The sequence below is a fragment of the Molossus molossus genome, unplaced genomic scaffold (genome assembly GCF_014108415.1).
Source record: "Molossus molossus isolate mMolMol1 unplaced genomic scaffold, mMolMol1.p scaffold_m16_p_23, whole genome shotgun sequence".
In the NCBI taxonomy this organism is placed as follows: domain Eukaryota; kingdom Metazoa; phylum Chordata; class Mammalia; order Chiroptera; family Molossidae; genus Molossus; species Molossus molossus.
The window spans coordinates 23,384,246-23,404,267 of record NW_023425359.1 but is presented as its reverse complement, the minus strand read 5'-3'; the positions used below and the strand labels follow the sequence as shown (position 1 = coordinate 23,404,267).

At 46.2% G+C, this 20,022-nt stretch overlaps 1 protein-coding gene across 4 annotated transcripts in view; it reads left to right on the top strand.

Moving 5' to 3' along the window:
- Positions 1-3,576: 3,576 nt before the first annotated feature.
- Positions 3,577-20,022, top strand: part of KCNT2 (potassium sodium-activated channel subfamily T member 2) — a 165,919-nt gene continuing 149,473 nt past the window's right edge. For 3 of the 4 annotated variants that reach the window (XR_004961413.1, XM_036277429.1, XM_036277428.1), the window contains exon 1: positions 3,577-3,748. Coding sequence is in view for 3 of the 4 variants with exons in the window: in XM_036277429.1 (XP_036133322.1) it covers positions 3,654-3,748 (95 nt within the window). In the remaining variant the exon portion in view is untranslated. The remainder of the gene's footprint in view (positions 3,749-20,022) is intronic. The other variant, XM_036277430.1, reaches the window with a different exon arrangement.

Here is a 20,022-nt window from a genome sequence, read left to right as displayed (position 1 = left end):
TGAAGAACGCCCGTGAGAAGGTGTGACATTGTAACGTTCAGAACCAACTTTAAAAGTGTTTCTAAAAATCGATTCTCGGGTTACCGCAGAATGAAAGCCTTCGCACGCAGAGAAAAAGAGCCTGTGGGCTGGGGGATGGAAAGGGCTCAGTGGGAAAAGGAAACCGACATAGAAGGAGTGAAAGAGGAAAATACATTTCAGCAGCAGGAGGTGACATGACATGGAAAAAAAAAAAAAGAAGAAGAAGAAAAGTGTAGTGTAGAAAGACAGGCGGGAGAACTCACAGTCCCAATTAATGAAAAAAATGAAAAAGTCTGCCCCTGGAAGATTGAAAAACATATGAAGGCGACAAAAAGGATCTTCCATTATAAATGTGCTTCCGTGTCCAACTATGTTAACAATGGCAAGATAGTATTTCTTTTTTTTTTAATTTTTTTTATTTTTTCTATTCTCACCCGAGGACATTTTTCCATTTTCTGTTCAGGTAGAGCTGGAGGGAGAGAGAGGAACAGAGAGAGAGAGAGAGAAACATCGACGTGAAAGGGACACATCGAGTGGCTGCCACCCGCACGACCGACCAGGGCCGGGGACAAACTGCAACTGAGGTACGTGCCCTTAGCGGGAACCGAACCCGGGTCTCTCAGGACCACAGGCCGACGCTCTAACCGCTGAGCCAAACCAGCCAGGGCAAGATAGTATTTCTTATGCTGCATAACTCTTTTAATTTTTTTAAAATTTAGAAGTATGCCCTGGCCGGTTTGGCTCAGCGGTTAGAGCGTCGGCCTGCGGTCCGGAGAGACCCGGGTTCGGTTCCCGCTAAGGGCATGTACCTCGGTTGCAGTGTGTCCCCGGCCCTGGTTGGTCGTGCGGGTGGCAGCCACTCGATGTGTCCCTTCACGTCGATGTTTCTCTCTTTCTCTCTCCCTTCCTCTCTCTCCCTCCCACTCTATCTATACAAAAAAATGGAAAAATATCCTCGGGTGAGGATAAAAAAAAAAAAAAATTAGAAGTATAAACATTTCCACTTGGACCATAATTTTAAGGCACACGGAAATCAGCGTGTCATTAATGCGGTATTCTCCACCTAGTGCCACCTCCGGGTACTTTTTGTATCCTATGGGCTGAGCAGGCTTTTAATTCGTTCTTCTTCTTCTTTTTTCTTTCTTTCTAAATGTTATCTGGACACGTGGAAGCCAAACACTTAAGATTGCCACAAAAGTGGAAAACGCGAGTCCACTGCTCTCTTCTAAGTAGAATGTGCTGTAGCCTTGCGTTCTGACCTCCAGCATCTCAACATCAAACACGCAGCAGCCACGGTATTTTTTTTACTACCTTCCTTCTGGGTGTTGCTGATGCATAAATATTTCAGATTTATGCCAAGCATATAAAAGCAGGCAATAATAACATAGCTAAAAATATAAATGTTAACCTGAAACATTTAAAAGGTAAACTTCAGCCCGACCATTGCTGCTCAGTGGTTAGCGTCGACCCTGCACCAAGAGGTCGCCAGTTCGATTTCTGGTCAGGGCACAGGCCCAGGTTGTGGGCCTGATCCCCAGTGGGGAGCATGCAGGAGGCAGCCCATCGATGTTCTCTCTCATCGATGTTTCTATCTCTCTCTCCCTTCCTCTCTCTGTAAAATCAATAAAGAAAAAAAAAAAAAAAAGGTAAACTTCATAGAGCTATCTTAACAGCAGATGATCAGCCCCGAAATATAAACCTGATAATCCGTCTCTCCCCCCTCAAACTAACAATGTGCTTATTTGCCAAAGTGATCCCAAAAGTTCATGCAAAAGACACATCAACAAATCCGTAACTCTGAAACTACGATAACTGTGAAAAAAACATTAATGTCCTAGGTGTCAAAGCTTTTATTGCATCCCCACAAGCACTTGTTGAGATGTTGCTGTTTTGAAGGTACGGTGCTAGGAAGATACGCCAAGGGTGGCGGGGGAGGAAGGGGTTCAGATGTCAGGACCGTGCAGTTAACCACACGTCAGGCCCTATGAGAAAACACTCACAAAGGGCACACTGTGCTCCAAGCAAGAACGCGTCCTAGTAGCTCGGACAGTCTGGTAATGGTGCAGATAGTTCATGTGAGCGGGTCTGCAGGAGCAGGTAGGACTTTGAAGACAGAGACACAGGGGGACTCTTCTATTCCTACCGCCATGCTTCAGGGTTAGGAACTCACCCTATTTTAACTAACAGCACCTTCTGCTGATCTGTTCTTGTGGGTCCCACTTTCTGTAAAAATCCCCACTGCATGACCTCAATAAGAAGTAATCCTATCAAATTCATCAGCATCTTCTGGATCAACCAAACATTGGTTTTCAAATCACTTTGCCTCTACTCACAGTATTCTGCTTGCTGACTGCTCTTCCCCCTTCTCTGAAGTGGGGTGCAAACGGACAGAGAGGCTTTGCTCAGTTCATTGTCTTCCTCGACCCCTTCACGAATAAGTGTACCTCAGCTATTTCCAGATCTGTTATATGTTGTCTGATTACTGAGTCTCCAACCTTATCACTTCATTGATGAGCGGGTTCCTCCAAACACACTAGGAGATTCCTCAGGGCGGGGCGAGGATCAAGGCCCCCCATACCCTCAGATGGGCTGGACCGTGTCTGTATAGACCCTGATCACGTCTGTTCTTGGTGCAACTGGAACTAGGGCTTGGGGATATACAGCAAGGTTCCCAGGTGAGCAGGCGTAGGGAACCACTGCGGACTCCTGGGTCACACCTGTGACTGAGTGGACCCCTCCTGGGGCATCCGCAGGGCCGCGAGCATCAGCCACAGTAACTGACCAGCAGATCGACCTGGACACTGCATCGCTTTCTCAGTCATCCTGCACATGTTTCCCTTCGGAGGCCTGGAGTCCCTTCCTTCCTTTCTAGGGAAACACCTCTCTCTGGCAGATGGCGAGAAAGAATACCAGGGACTTTCCTGGCGCTGGAGCGGGGATTCCCTGTGCGGAGCGGGCTTCTGCAGCCGCCTACCCCGCTGCGGGCGTGCAAGCGGCCGGGAGCACCCTGGACACTCGGAGCATCCCGAGCCCCCGCGCAGCGCGGGGCTGGAGCCCGGAGTCCTCATTAAGCGCCCCCGTTGGCAGTCCCCCAGGCACCTCCACGCCGTCACCGTGTTATGCAAATGAGGGGGCGTCCCATTGGCTGGGCCTCCAGCGCAGCTCGGAGGACTCGCGCTGGGACAGCCCAGGTGGCCGGGTCGGACCCTGGCCCAAAGTCCCTGCGCCCCGGGACCTGCTCCCTTCCCGGGAAGCGCTCCAGCATCCGGGGCGCGCGCCCCCCCCCCCCCCCGCCGCTCCCCCTCTCCAGGCACCACGCGTTCTCCCCACGAAGTTACTTTTGCATTCCCGCCTCCCCCGAGTCCTGGGGACCAGAGGCGGCGCCGAGCCCGGGGGCGGTTCCTTGGCAGCGGACATTCTGGTCGGAGCCAGACTTTTGCTCCTGGGCTGGGTCTGCCTCATCCCCATCACACGGGGAGCGAGGCGCCAGCCCCCTGCAGCCGGGGCTTCGGGCTCCAGCAGACCCCCCTCCAGGCCCCTTCCCCGGCCGTCCCCTCCCTCTGCCCCGCCACATCCCCTTTCTGTCTCCCTCGGCTCCCCCGTTTGTCTGTGTTCCCACTCGTGGAGGAAGGATGGTTGATTTGGAGAGCGAAGTGCCCCCTCTGCCTCCCAGGTACAGGTTTCGGGATTTGCTGCTAGGGGACCAAGGATGGCAGAATGACGACAGGTGAGTGCTGTGCAGGGTCATTCCCCAAATACAGCCGGGACCAACCGAGACAGGGGGGGCCTGAGGGGGAGGCGGGAGGGAGGCCAAGGGAACCAGGGACGCGGAGCGAGGAAGAGGGACTCGGGTCTGTCTCTCCATTTTGACTCCATGGAGACACTGCTACACACCAGGAACGCCTTCCTTCCCCCGTCCTGTCCCTGCAGCGCGATGATTGCATCCGGCCATGCTCATTCTTTTCTGTGTTTTCCTAGGGTATGCATGAGGCTGGGGTCAGAGGCACGGAACGTCCAAATGGCACGCCCGGTGCCAAAGGGCTTCCTTTACCCCCGCCTTAGGGGTTGGTAACCCAGTTCGAAAATGTGTCGGGTTGACTGAAAAAGCACAGTCGAAACTTAAATCTGAACGCGTGGAGTCCCCTCCTGTCAGTGTGGTCTCGCAGGTGTTCCCCTTGCCACCGGGTAGCTCAGGCTCTGTAAACACTTGGAGTTGCAGGTAGACGGTCGTTCTAAACATATAACAGGTGGTTAGTGACAGTGACAACCTGTGCCACTGAAGAGACTCGTTTTGAACAGGCAACGGTGACTGTTATTAATAATGGCAATAATGGTGTTGGTGGAGAACGACCCAACCTTTTCACCAGCAATGTATTTTTAACCTAAATAGTGTGTGTGTCACAAAATTAAAACTAGTTCCCAAACTGGAATATTCATTATTAGCAAAATATTGCTCGTGTGATTTTCTAGGGCGTCACTGCTTTGCCTAAACGTCTGAAATGCCTCCCAGCTAGCTAGCTCAGTCTCATTGTTTAAAAAGAATATTTTACGTTTCATTGAATTTAGTATTTTCTGGAATAGTCATTCCACATAGCACATGCCACAGTCCCTTTGCTTTGAAATAATGTGCTAAGTGGGCTCCATTCAACTGAAATGTTTCCTTGAAGTTCACTTCGCTATTGAAGCTGTATTTTAATTACATAAAAGATCCGTTATTGTTCTGACTCAAAATCTCTCCGTTCACCCCCGGGCAGCCCCTTCCTTCTTCCCCTCAGCATCTCAGCTCCCTGTCAACTCCTGTTCCCTACACGTGGGGGATTTTATCTTGTGCCCCAAGGACCGACTTCTTGTTTGGTTTCATTAGGAATTTAAAGGGATATGGATGTTTTGCAGAGGATGATATCTCAAGTGAGCCTTTTCCTTGTAGGCAAAAAAGTAACTATTGGTTAAGAAGGAGAAGAATGAGTAGCAGATTACCCGCAGGGCTGGGACGTGAGGTGCTCTGGTGGAAGGAGGAAGATAAGGAGAGGAACATGGAAACACGTTTGCAACGCTGGGAGACATTGAGTTGTGCCAGCCTAGCACGTGGCCCCTGGAGTGTGGCACTTTCAGGGTGATTGGGTCCGTGTTGTTACTCAGGACCACAGGATCATCACACAGAACATGGGCTGAATACACAGAGGGTATATTTTGGACTTGGTGGTGGTAGCGTCGTTTGCTTTTTCATATCGTGTCCAAAATATTGATTGTTCGTACTTCTCTGAGGGTGCCGCGGAGATATGTCAGTAGCTGAGATTTTGGGTTAGTTGAATGCTACCTAAGAGTTGCTGCCCTTTTGGAAAAAAGTTTTGGGCATCGATTTATAGTATCTATGACAATACAGTTTACGCGAGCCCAACTTGATCTTAAAAATCGTCCATGCTCACGGCGGAGAGGTGTGAAGCGTTTACACGTTGTTGGTCTGTTTTTACAGATTTGACTGAATTTGTGGCTTCATGAAAACTCGCTGTTTGGTTTTGGTTCCATTTGTCCGTCTTTGAAGACAAGATCCTTCGATTAACAGGGACCTAGGCTCTGTCCTGTGTTCATTTCTGCACCGGCGGAGTGACTGTGGGCAAGTCCTGGGGCCATTGTGAGATTCTGCGATCTTAGTTCCAGAAGGCACAGGACGTGCACTTAGTGGGCACTAGGTATTGGCTACATGTTCATTATGCCATATTATACACACACACATGTGTATGTGTGTGCATATGTAAACATATGCATGTTGTTGTTTTCAATTTTTTTCTTTATTGATTTTAGAAAGAGGAAGGGAGAGGGAGAGAGAGATGGAAACATCGATGAGAGAGAACATGGATTGGCTGCCTCCTGCATGACCCCCGCTGGGGATCGGGCCCACAACCTGGCCATGTGCCCTGACCGGGAATCGAACCAGCGGTGCATGGGTCGATGCTCACCCACTGAGCCACACCGGCTGGACTCACATGTTAACTTATGCTATATGTTATCTCAGTCAATAATCAACAGTCTGAAGAGTGTGTAATTATTTTAAGGACTAGGATACAAAGTTTCAGAGAAATTAAATACTGCTCTTTGTAACCTATCTTCGAAATGTCAAGATGGCACTTGGACTTAGTTGTTTGCCACTCTGTTTCCTCAAGAAGTTCCTAAGTTCTTTCCGCTCAATCAACTAGAAGCTATGAGCATGATGTTACGGCCTCGAGGCGTGGTTTAGGGGCTCCCTCAGCATGAATTCCCTTTTTCTGAGCTGCAGTTTGCAATTCTTTTTATTTTAATCCTCAGAATCCGAAGTTCATATGCAGTAGGTAAAGTCGTCTCTTTGACCTATCGTGTGGTCACTGGTCCTCTGCAGCGAGGTCTAGACGGCACCGTATTCTCCTCGGCTATCCTCAGGCCTCGGTTCCTCCAGAGGTGAGGAAGCCCTCTTTCCTGGGGGACAGGTGGCCAGTGTCCACCACCCGCTACCCTCGGTGCTCTGCTCACATTCTCTAGGCTGCTTTGCAGGAACACCATGTGCCTGAGGTTCTTTGTCGTTGTTTCTATTTTCTTCCCCTGGGCGTGGGGACCCACAGGCATGCTTGGAGAGCCTGTTCGCGGTGCCACTGATACGTAGGAACTTGTAGGTGAGCCCTCAGCTTCCTAGCCCCGTGGTCGGCATGAGTCCGAAGCATGTTCTGCACCGTGTCCGATGGGACTGAGTTGCAGTTGCCCACAGTGGAACTGGCTTGATCTCGAAGCTGTACTGGCCTCCTTCCTGCCCCGCCCCTACTGCTACCTTCTGGGTCATTTCCTAGACAAACTTACTCTCCAGCCTCCTCCAGGTCTGCTTCGGGGAGAATCCGAACCAAGCTGGGCATCTGCTCCATCCAGAGGCAGATCCCAGAGACGAGGGGGGAGAGATGATGGGAAAGGGGACCCTTTCTACCTTGCTCTTCGTTTTCAGCATTTTCAGATCAGTCTTAGCGGGGCGGGGCTGACTGGCCTGTGAACACGAGCGAGGCGTGTGATCGACGTGTGGGAGGCTGTTGTCAAAGGGAGAACGGACGCTGGGGGGCCTGCTAGGGTAGAGAGAGTGCTCCCCCCCGTGGGTGCTTGTGAGCTAAGCTTGGCTGGGGAGCTCACCTGAATTTGTATTGTGCCACCTTTGGGTAGGGAAACAGACACACGTAACGTACATGGGATATGTATGTCACATGTTGAATAGCAACGTCTCTGTCAACTATGGCCCGCGTATTCGACAGTGGTCCCATGAGATTATCATGCAGCTGAGATATTGCTACCACCTAGTGACGTTGTAGCCACCAGGTTGTCACAGCACCAGGCATCCTTCCCGGGTTTGCGGTGATGCTGTGTGACAGACCCACGGAGCCGCCAGTCGTACAGACGTACCGCACACGCATTTAGGTCTGGTGCATGCCACGTGACAACGGTGATAAACGACTGTGCTACTGTTTATGTACTTGCTAAACCACACTTTCTGTATTATTTTAGAGTGTTCTCTTTCTAAAACAACAAACGACAACAGTCTGCCGTGTTGTGCCAGCAGCAGCCTCCTGTATCTTGTGTGTACCGAGTCCCTTGATGGCATCGATTTCTCTTTCGCTGGATTTAACCTTCTGTGTTGTGCAATGACATGCTATACAGTCTTCTAGTGCAGGAGCAGTGCAGTTGACTGGAGCCCAGGTGTGGAGGAGCGTAGACCACCTAGGTTTGTGTGCGTGCACACTGTGATTGATGTTCACACAACGACAAAATCGCTTAACGACGCACTCCTTGGAATGCCTGTTCTCGGTCAAGTGGGCATGCCTGTGTACATGATGCGTATATAATAGATCTGTAGTCTATATGAAATAGGTACTGCATCTGTAATGTATGTGCAATGTATATAACAGTGCCATCCTCACACAATTACCGATGACCTCTCCTGCATTTGCATGTTGATACCGGGTTTCTGAGCAGAGAACTCGGAGACAGGGAGGCCGCCATGTAGGTCATTTAGCACAAGGATGGCATTAGTCCAGGGAGCCAAGCAATGACTTCGAGAGCAGCTAAATGACAACAGTGCTCACCCCTTAGGGGGTCTGTTGCATCCATGGTGGTCGTCGATTTCTTTGGCTTCCTGGACTGAACACACAGATCTAATTCGAATGGTTTGTACAATATGTCTTCAATGGTCGTTGAGCCCTTCAGCTGATATTTGAATGCATGCTACATCTCGGGGCCTTAGTAAGTTAGGTTTGGGGATGGATATCAGAAAGAATGTGAAACAGTGCTTGTCCCGGAACTGTTCGCACAGATCATTAAAGGTGAATTTCTCCCCAGGAGATTGACGGTATCGGTTCTGCTATGACGATGCCCGTGCAAAATTCCGTGTTAAGACTGTCCAGAGATCATGCACCATTTGTAAACAGGATAATCAGTATGTGCTTGAAAATATGTTAGGAGTGGATAAAGCACTCAATATATTTTGAATCTAATATTTGGGACACTCGTCAAAGTTACTCTGTGGCTGAGACCAATGTGACCAGGGGCTGGATGGACTGGTGTTACGTGGACGCTGTTCTACAGTATGAAGAATTGGTGTTGTGTTAAAATCCAATGAAACCGAGCGCCAGTTGCCCAACGTGCAGGTTTTCTCTTTTAATATTTCTAGGATTTATAAACCCATAAAGATTCAGAATATTCTCTGAAGTGAAAGACCGGTCGCTGCCAGGTTTTAAATGCCCTCAGACAGTTGGAACAAGACTTTCTCATTCCTCACCATGACTGAGTCATTTGGGATGTAATGCATTTGATGTGGACACATTATCGCAACTGAGGATAAATTACCGTTAATGGACAGTTCTCAGTGGCTGTCACGCACAAGTAGGCCATTAAAATTAACACCATTTTAGTGTTTCGAATATCTGTTTGGTCGTTTCATCTTCATTAATTTTAAATACATCTTTCATATTTTAAAGGTTGCATTTAGAAGTAATGCAAGGAAGTCACCTAATGCATTGTAGTAACTGAAAATATAAAAGGATTTGAACAAAGTACAGTTCACTCAATTAATGGTTTAAGAGGTATTTATACAATGGGGACACGTTTAGATAGCCTTTAGAGTGTACGTAATTTTAGATATCATACAATTCAGATATATTACTTTATGTAAAATTAAATTTGGGATTTTTGGATTGCTACATGACATATTTATATAATTTACTAATTTTATCTACCTTAATAAATTACATATTTTGGAAAGTGGCTACTTAATGTAAAGTATTTATTCTAAGTTTTTAAGTTTGGGTCAGGGAAGAGTGAAGTGTTATTTTTATGGTTTAATTATATAGTGGAATCAGCCATGTATATGCAATATTTACAAAAAAGATTTAAGCATTTATTGCTAGAGAGAGAATCCAGACAAGCTGTGTTTCTTAACTATTATATTAAAGGAAATCTCTCCACAAATAATGCAACAAAAACCTACCTACTATTAAAGTAGGTGATGGTGCAAAAAAAATGACATATATATATATATATATATATATATATACACACACACACACACATACACACATATATCTATATATATCTCAAAATACATATATATAATACATAAAACAGAAAACTGTATTGTTTAATTATTGTTTTTTCATAGTTATCAAGAATACCAATGTTAATATTTTATATAAAAATATGATTCCTTCCTTTGCATTGACAAAATTGAAATATAAGTTTTCAAATTACTTCAGAGTTTTGTTTTGTTTTTTTTTATCCTCACCCGAGGACATTTTTCCCTTTTTTTTGTTCAGAGAGAGTGGGAAGGAGAGAGAGAAACATTGACGTGAAGGGACACATCGAGTGGCTGCCACCCACACGACCCAACCAGGGCCGGGGACAAACTGCAACCGAGGTACATACCCCTAGTGGGAACCGAACCCGGGTCTTTCTGGACCGCAGGCTGACGCTCTAACCACTGAGCCAAACCGGCCAGGGCTCAGAGTTTGTCTTTGAAGTTTGATTTCATTTCATCACTCTCCTATATCCACTTTCTGAATATGGTGATGTGTTAGGGATCGCTCGTCTGTGAATATTATACTTTTAACTTTTCAAAGTACCTCTACCTTGAATCAGTCTTGGATACAGGAGCTTGGAATATAGTCATTTCATTTTCCACTTAAGGTATGTGGCATTTTTAGGTTAAACTTTCCACTAAATAGTGTCTCCATTGGAGCTTCAAGCAGTCCTGAGGATGAAGGAGAAAAGCACACTTCCAGATGGATGACCAAGAAAATGATTTCAGCTAACTGGCTTTATCAAAATGAACATCCCTTTCCCCGTCTCTCTTACTCATGTAACTCAACTTCTGCAAAAGTAGATTTGAAAGGTAGTATGAGAAATAATACAAATGAAGGCTAAACACTCGGCTTGGTCTTTATTATTGGTACTAAAACAATTAGACTGCCCTGGCCGGTTTGGCTCAGCGGTTAGAACATCAGCCTGCGGTCCAGAGAGACCCGGGTTCGGTTCCCACTAAGGGCATGTACCTCGGTTGCAGTTTGTCCCTGGCCCTGGTTGGTCATGCGGGTGGCAGCCACTCGATGTGTCCCTTTCACGTCGATGTTTCTCTCTTTCTCTTACACTCTATCTGAACAAAAAAATGGAAAAAAATGTCCTCGGGTGAGGATTAAAAAAAAAACAAACAAAAAAACAAAAAACAATTAGACTAACTATATATTTAGTTGTAACATGTACCCGTAGCTAGGCTATGATTTTATCTTTTTGTTGCTGTTACTAGCGAATGCAATATTTTCATTGTGTTTTTTTTTTTTTTCAAGTCATGTTATTGTTTATTAAAAGGTTTTATATGTTCATAAATCATTTTGTCATTGATGGTTCATTAGTTTTTATTACTATATTTATGTATTATCAGTGTTGTCTAAGTTACCTTTAGTAAATGAAGCAAAAAAATATTTTTTTACAGTGAAATTTACCCAGGTGATTTATATATTTATAGTTTGAAATGAAATTGGTTTCGCCTTTCCTGTGCGATATTTAATCTATACCTTCATTCCAGATGTTTATTAACTAATGCTTTTCCTGAATTTTAAATTGCCAATTAAAATTTTCTCTCTAAAATGTCAGCAAAACAATAGACAGTGATTAGAAAGATGGTTACTCCTAGTCTTTGCCAATCCTTGACTGGATACAGGATTTTATTTTTTATGAGTCTGAGAAAACAGCCGTTCTTTCCCCAAGGATCTTCCACATCAGACGGTAACCGAGTCACAGCGTACGAGATCACCTGCAGGACAGAGTGAGGAGAAACACTACACCTACGCACTGACCACATGTCCTTCTCAGTGATCGCTGAACATTGGTCACGGAACTTGTACAATGTAGAACACAGGGAGGGTGGGGGCCTGGGCGCCCTTCTCACCTGGAGAGTTCTGCCCAAGGAGAGTGGATATGAGAAGCAGGACCAAAACTCTTTCTCATACAAATGGGGGTGGCATGTACGGTTTCTAAAACGGTCAGCAAATGACCACACTTTATAAACAGACAGCTGATAAAGACTGAATGTAGATATAGAGCTTACTCTTGCAATTAAATAAAATATAGAATATTATCAATCTGTTCAACATTTGATCGTATCCATATTCAATCTTTATACCTACTCTATATTTATAAATCATGACGATTGTACTTTATTCTAATGAACAGAGAAACCAAGAACGTTGCCATGCATTACAATCATGAGCTTGATTTTCTCAGCCAAACCTCATTTTTCGTTTGCTACTGCCTGGAGCAATCATTCATATTCACAGCTCTCTCAAGGTTATGTGTTATGTCACTGTGTTTTCTTGGTCACACACTCATGTATTTTAGAACACAGGCTACAGTGCCCTAGGAGCTGGGATTCCCTCGTACACTCTGTGAGCAACCACCTCCCACCATCCTCCAATCTCAAGCTTTGTCCATGGTGCCCGGCTGGTGTGGCTCAGTGGTTGAAGGTCGACTCCTGCACTGAGAGGTCACCGATTCGATTCCTGGTCAGGGCACATGCCCCGGTTGTGGGCCAAATCCCTGGTGTGGGGGGGGGGCATGCAGGAGGTGGACAATCGATGTTCTCTCTCATTGATGCTTCGCTCTCTCTCTCCCTCTCAAAAAAAAACTCACAAACCTTTGTTTATGGATGTTTGGCCTCATAATTTGTCCCAACATCTGGGTTTTGGAGGACCCTGAGCCACTGTGATTGCTTATCCCTTCTAGAGAAGAGTGATCATGTACATGCTTGTGGTAGATAAATAAAAACCCAGGCTCGGTGAAGATGCGAGAACGTGGTGAAGATGTCGTTGGGCCCTTTGATTCTGGTCACCTGGGAGCAGAAGATGGATTAGACATCTCTGATCCTGATTCCTCGGTAACTAGATGCAACTAGAACAAGTGCTAAATAACACCTAAGATGTACAATTTCAAGGGAAGAAGGAACCACTGCACGTACTTGGAAAAATAAATCATCTGTGTCAACTAATTCAGTGCACCACGGTGCGAGATTTATGTGTCTCCGGTGGCCGGAAGCAGAGATGGATTTGGAGCTGGGAAGCAAAGACACTACCAGCTGAAAAGCCCTTGTTGTCCGAAAGGAACAGAGGCAAAGTGTCCCTGCGTTGGGAGAGAAGACCCACAAAAAAGCAAGACTGAGGATATTCCTCCACAATATTGTTTTGAATGTATCATATCGATTTGAAAAAAAAAAAGTTTTTTGATGAATAGAAGCATTGCAGGAAAGCGGAATGACATCTAGTCTGTCGAGCGTGGCTGGTCTCTAGAGGACAGTGGCTGGCAGCTGGTCCCCAAGTCTTTGACCTCTCTCATGTTTAGGGTCTTGACTGGGCCAGGCTTTGGAAGTGTGCCACAGTACCCTCCACACTCCCGGAATTACACCGTGGCTTTCAAGACAGAATCATCTCCCTTGGTGTGTGCATCCCTTGAACTCAGAGTAGCATTGCTTCCGATCCCCCCAGTATGCAAATCTGTGCAAGAAACGGACGTTGTGCACAAAACCGAAAAACAGCAAATGTCAAGACATAAAGGGTTCCTTGTTCTCGGCTTTCCAGCCCTGGACTTTGCACAGGATTATGATGACGAACCGTTATTACCAGGGCACACTTAGGCCATCTTGTAAATCACTGTGTGAACAGGGATAAAAGCAGATTAACACATTTCAGCCTCATTTAACTCCCTGTGAGAAAGCTTATAGGCTGTCCACACATGGCAGACAACCAGGTATTAACACCGGGACCAGATGTGTGGATGAATAATGGACAGCCTGCTGTCTCGGGTCTGTCAAAACAGAAAGACCTCTGCATCTCCTAGGGATTAGGGTGATCAGTAGGCTGGACAAGGACCCGTAAGGAGCAATGACGACTTCGGTCACCATCGCACCACGTGGTGAGGACATTGGCTGTCTTACCTGTTTCAGGCTCTGGGTTACCTACTTTTTCTGAACGTGCAGAAGAAAAGGTGAAAGTGGAGGATGGTACTGAATACAGTGCTGATCACACAGACAGTGAACATTCACCTAGAGCTTCATACAAGCCGCGTGTTGTGGTAGGAACATTATGTGTGTTGTTTTATTTAATCTGCACGCCAGCTCTGAGGAATTCTGTTATTTTTCCCTCTTTACCCATGAATGACCTGAGTTACAGAAGTATGTGGCTCGTTCCAAGTTACATAATTAGAATAAGTAGGCCCAGGATATAATTATTGCGCCTACCAACTGCGTTGATAACATAAACAAGTGGGATTGGATGTGTTGAAGTATCAGAAGGGACAAAAGTTTTCTGGAGGCAGAAGATCACTTGGCCCCCGTGTCCCTCTGGCTAGCATTCCGGTGACTGACTCTGAAGAGAGCGATGGAATCTGTGAAGTCAGTAACATTTTGGGGGGAGAAAATTGTTTTTTTTTTTTGCATTGTTCTTTTGCCTGTCTAGAGAGAGTGGATTGAAATAGGAAATTAGGTCTGGCTGGTGTGGCTCAGTGGTTGAGCATTGACCCTGCACCAACAGATCACTGGTTCAATTCCTGCTCAGGGCACATGCCCAGGCTGTGGGCCCGATCCCCAGTGGGGGGCATGCAGGAGGCGGCCAATCGATATTCTCTCTCATCCATGTTTCTGTCTCTCTCTTCTCTCTTCCTCTCTCTCTAAAACTGATTTTAAAAAATTAAAAAAAAGAAATAAGAAATTAGGAAACAACTAAAGCAGAGATTTTATCTTCCTATCTATTTATCCATGTCTCTACCATGGATCTATGTATCTATCTGTCTACACACCCACCTAGCTATGTAAACCAGAGCATATATGAATCAAAAGGTCATTATAGGAGAGCATATAATTCACTTACCAAGAGTCTTAGAAATCCACTGTGGAAGCTTTGACCAGATTCCCCATCTCCATGCGCTCTTTGCTACTTTAGTTAATACACATCACTTATCTTTCTTTTGATGTGGCTGTTGTTTTCCTCCTGTCTCTCCATAAAACTTCGGAGATTCCTGCTTCTATTTCCACTCCCTAAGGTGTTTGCACCCGCCTAAAATTCTTTTTCCTCAGTCACCGCACTGGTGCTAGGAAGGCCCTCTTGCAGAGGTGGTGGTAGATGTCAGTGTGATGTGAGATCACTCGGCTGACTGTGTAACTCTAGCCCCACCTCTCAGCACGTGCCCCTGGTCCAGAGATGCTCCGTGGCTCACCCAAACCCCTGCCGTAGCATGCATAGGAGCAAATCAGCAGAACAAAGGATACTGAGGGGGGACCAGATGAGGTGTGGAGTTGGAAGCACACTGTGAACTCCGTGAGGTCCCCCAGTTATGACAGGGGGGCCACAAAGTTAGCCAGAGCGAAGAAGACGGGGAAACCGGTCATTCAGGAGAAATGCAGCTTTCCTTGGGGTTCACTGTGAAAGGACACTGCACCCATGGATCTTCCCTACATGGGCCGTGTCTTCACCCCATGTCCCATCATAAATAAGAGCAAGTTTCCCAAGACTTTTGTCACATTCTCACTGCTGGGCGCTGATGTAACTAGAAAGAATGATTCACTTAACGTAGATCCACAGGACACACAAAGTGTATCTCAGCTATATCTCGGACAGAAAAGGAACACCTGAGGTTACTGATGGATTATGGCCTCGTTCATGCAACCGTCCTTAATACATGTTTTTAAATAGGTGACTTTAATAATTAAGAATGAAAGAGTTTAGAGTTGGAGTCTTTTGTTGTTGTTGTTGTTAATCCTCACCCGAGGATATTTTTCCATAGATTTTTAGAGAGAGCAGAAGGGAGGGAGGGAGAGAGACAGTGATGTGAGAGAGACACATCTATTGTCTGCTTCTTGCATGACTCCAACCAGGGCCAAGGATCCAACCTGTAACCAGGTACATGCCCTTGACCGGGAATCAAACCTGCAGCCTTTCGGTCCGCAGTCCATTGCTCTAACTGCGGAGTCACACTGGCCAGGGCTAGTTCGAGTCTTTGCTGTGAACCTGAAGTGGAAAGATAGTCAACCAGAGGCCAAGGCAGCTGTCTGTTTATGGACAAACTGTAAGGGTTCTCACCATAACATAAGCCTGAATTATGCTTCTTCTCAGCTCCTCCCAGATACTGGGTTAATTTATTTATTTTCTTTTCCCAAGAATGCCTAAAGTAAATATCGCACAATTCAACATTCTATTAAGACTTTGTAAGCATACAGACCTTAATTATTTATGTAGCCCTGTATATTTCTATATGCATAGAGACATATGTTAAGCACATAATTATTGCAGACATCTGGTTGTTAAGACATTGACCTAAGACCAAGAGCCCAAACAAGAACATCTTTTCAATGTGCCCACCACTACCGATATCACTATAATTCTCCTTTTCAAAAATTTACAGGAGTTTTGGACTATTTTTTTCAGCTTGCTTTTCTAATTCGTTCTTGGTCTCCATGTACTCTATTTTGGTAGCGTTTCATTTATTTAAATTGCGACAGCACTTGCTAGCGTGCCTCCTCATTTCAAGTCTGCTCAATGCGCCCCACCTCCAACACTCTTCCGTGGCCAACTCAAGCCTCAGTCAACCTCTGCATTTTCCATTATCATCTCCTTAAACACGATTTCCGCGTTACTCTGCGTGTTTTCAAACCCACGCAATGTCACCAGCGCTGGTGTGAAATCGAAACTTCTCGGCTGGGTCTTCAGGGCCCTTCAATAATGGGTTCCCTTCATAAAGTCTTTGTCCCCTGCTTTTGGAACAGTGACCACGTCCCGCCTCACGTACTGCCTTTGCTTGCCTGAATTGTACCCTGAAGCGAGGCTGGCAGGAGCTCTTCTTGTCCACGCCATCCTCTCCTACGTGACCGGACCCAAGAGGCACCGAGCCAGGGGTACGAGTGACATCTGAAACCGCTCAGCCTGTTCCATGTATTTCACTTGTTATCGTCATGTGTCCTCTTCGGTATAACACATAACGTTTCTCGGGAAAAGCCGTGCCTTCAAGTCACTTCGCACCCTCCCTCATTTCTTAATGTAAAGGGTTTATCCAAAGCCCCCACGAATCTGAATTGTGGGATACAAAGAAGATATTTTGGGGAGTACAGGAAGTCCCCTGCTATGACTATTACGTGTGTGCTGCACGTTCGCGGTGCTTGTTACAGACATCAGGTCATTTGGGGCTGAGATTTGTTGCCCCCGTGGAGACCAAGTCGTTCTTGCAAGCGCGTTCTGAACCCACGCACGGCAGTTTAAATCCTTGGACTTGAAACGCTTTTCCTAGTCTCAATGAGATTCACAAGGCGTTCTCCTTTGGAGATGACAGAGCAGGTGCGTCGCAGTCTGTCAGTCACACTGTGGCGCTGCCGGTGACTGTCAGAGTGGATCCTGAAATCCGCACAGCGCTGCCCAGGGAAGACATCAGCCTGTCCATGGCCACGGGACGCGCGGAGGTCTCGCCAAAGACACGCTCAGACAGGTGGCGCCGACAGCACTTACATAATTGGACAGACAGAAGGAATTCTTTTTTTGTCTTAAATCCTGCAAAAAAATTTTTTTTCTTAATGAGGAACAGTGTAGAACGTGTCTAATTTTGCAGCGTTGAGTATGAATAGAATGCTTTTCTGGAGGAATAAATATGCGGAGTGTGTCAATGACAGTTATCCGCACGGGCTCCAAGTCTTGGAAGAGACGGCAAATTCTAAAACATCTGTATCCCTGTTATTATTCTGTTCACCGGGTCAGATCCCGTCCTGCTGGCTTTGGTGGCAGTGAATGATGCTTGATTTAATGTCGCTCTCCCTTTGAGTACCAGAAGGAAGCTTGTCATACACTTTTGTGTGTTTACAGCTTATTATCACATGCAGCCAGGAGACAGACAGACTCCAGTCACTTACAGACACGTGTGCTTAAAAACACTTTATTAAAGTGTTCACGACAGAGTTGCTCTGCCTCTCTGATTCTACCCAGAACATCTTCCAAGTAACGTCTCCTTTTACCAACCCACGTAAAGAAGTTCCTCTGTGAACCTCGTGTTTCTTCAACATGAACGTATTCCTGCTACTGTTTGAGGTTAGATGAGGTATGAGAGGAACTTCGATCTGATGGACACTATCCTGGAGCTTGTGTTATGTTGCAGAGATAGACATACAAAATAACTCATACAGCCCGACGGTGTGGCGCAGTGGATTGAGTGCCCTCCCCTGGGCTGAGAGGTCCTGGTTCGATTCCCGGTCAGGGCACATGCCCAGGTTGTGGGCTCCATCCCCAGTGGGGGTGTGCAGGAGGCGGCCAATGGATGTTTCTCTCTCTCATTGATGTTTCTCTCTCTCTCTCCCTTCCTCTCTCTCTAAAGAAGTCAATAAAAATATATTAAAAAAACAACAAAATAGTTCATGTAAATTAGAACACGGTACCAGGGATAGGACTATGGGGAGGGGGTATTAGAAAAACTTCTTGGACAGTTCTAGAAAGTCAATGCATTTTGCATGTTAGAAATGACATAATGGCTAGCACAGAGGCACCGGGTCTTCTGCAGGGAAAATTCTAGGGGAAATGCAGGGAACAGACTAAATTAGAAACAATGCAGAACAGGTCGATAATGGACATTAGTAATTGGTGTTGGGGTGGGGATTGTAGGAAAACTTTTGAAGCCAATGAATTTTACCCCGACTCCCAAAGTTCCTGGTCTGGGAAAGCCTATTAATTTACTGTTCAAATAAAACTTGATTAGAAAAAAATTAGCAGGATGGGTTTTTTTTTTTTTTTTTCTTTTGACAATATTTCTCATCACGACCATGTTTAATAATAAGGTTTTCTGAGAATATGTTCATTCAGCTGTCCTCTCTGCTAGCCCATCTTTCTCCTGAGCCTTCTGGAATTCTTTCACCATCATAAATAAATTTCCCTAAACCTTCAGTTTGTTTTTTAAAGCGCATTTCCTCCATTTGCTTCTTTTAATAGGAACCGAGCTATAACATTGGAATCTTTTGTGTAAACGTTGCTCATTTTTCACACACTTATATTTAGACCCCATGTACCACACATCTGGGGGGGGGGGCTGCTGTTCTGACAAATTATGGATCATACCATCTCTGTATCTTTCTTTGATCTATCTATATAGATGTAGATATACCTATATATCTATATCTATATATCTATCTATATTTTTATTGCAATCTTTGATTTTTCCTTATCACTGTGTTCCGTCAACCTTTTGGTGATTCATTCATGGAGGTTATGGGTGCAAATCCATTCTTTCCTCTTATCTCAGATTCTGCGATTGCCCTTTTCATGTTCTTTACCTCAGTGAGTAACCAATTCAAGACCTTGTCTTTTTTTTTTTTCTTCATTGATTTTAGGGAGGAAGGAAGGGAGAGGGAGAAAGAGAGAGAAACATTGATGAGAGAGAACATCGACTGGCTGCTTCCTGCACGCCCCCCACTGGGGATGGGCCCACAACCTGGGCATGTGCCCTGACCGGGAATGGAACCGGCGACCTCTTGGTGCAAGGTCGACACTCAACCACTGAGCCACACCAGCTGGGCAAGACCCTGTCTGTAGAGTTCCTTTAGTTCGGTGACTTTGTGCCCAGGGTTCTTTAGCACACTCTGGCAAGGCTGGGCGTCTGCATGACCAGATTGCTTTCCTCCTGGTAACTCACCTGCAGGATCCCGCCAGCTAACTGCCAGACTTCCTGCCGCTCAAGCCTCACCACCCAGCAGGCTCCTCGGCATCAGGGAGACCTGGCTCCCCGGGCTCCACCCTGCCTCTCCCGGTCACTTTCAGCCTGTGCCTTTCTCGCCTCATATTTACTGCTCTGCCGTTTGCCTGACTGCCCCACAGACCCTCCTGCAGTTTCCATGACCCCGAGCACGCCCACCCCAGTGACCTGTTCCGTCTGCTTCTCCTCCTCCTTTCCCTGGGTCCTTCCTTCTCTCAAGTCCCCTGACATCATTCTCCTTAACTCTGTGTCCTGCCGTTGTCTCTTGGCTCTCCTTTACAGATCTCCCTTCTTTTCCACCTAAAAAACTGTCTTTCGAAGGGTTTTCCTTGGTGTTTCCGTCTTTCCCTTTCTGACTTCGTTCTGGTTCCCTGCATTCGGACTTCCGTCACTTGAATGACACATCGGTACAATGTATCCGGTACTTACAAATCCGTTTGTCTTACTGCTTTATCCAGAACACTAAGGTGATACGTATTTCTTCCCACGGAACGTCTTGGCCTAGCCGTCCCACAGACACCTCAATCCAGAGTGCCCCGAATTAATTTAATCATCTCCTTAAAAACGTCTTAAAGTTTAAGGTAACATAAAAATGGAAGGTGACCAGCAGAGGCAGGGGTGCAGGGAAGGAAGGAAACTGGGGTGCACAGCTCAGGTCTCTGCTGCTGCCTCTGGAGCACTTCCTCTGGCTCTAAGCACTGCGGCCGAAACCTACTCACGGCCTCGAGCTCCTGCATAGAC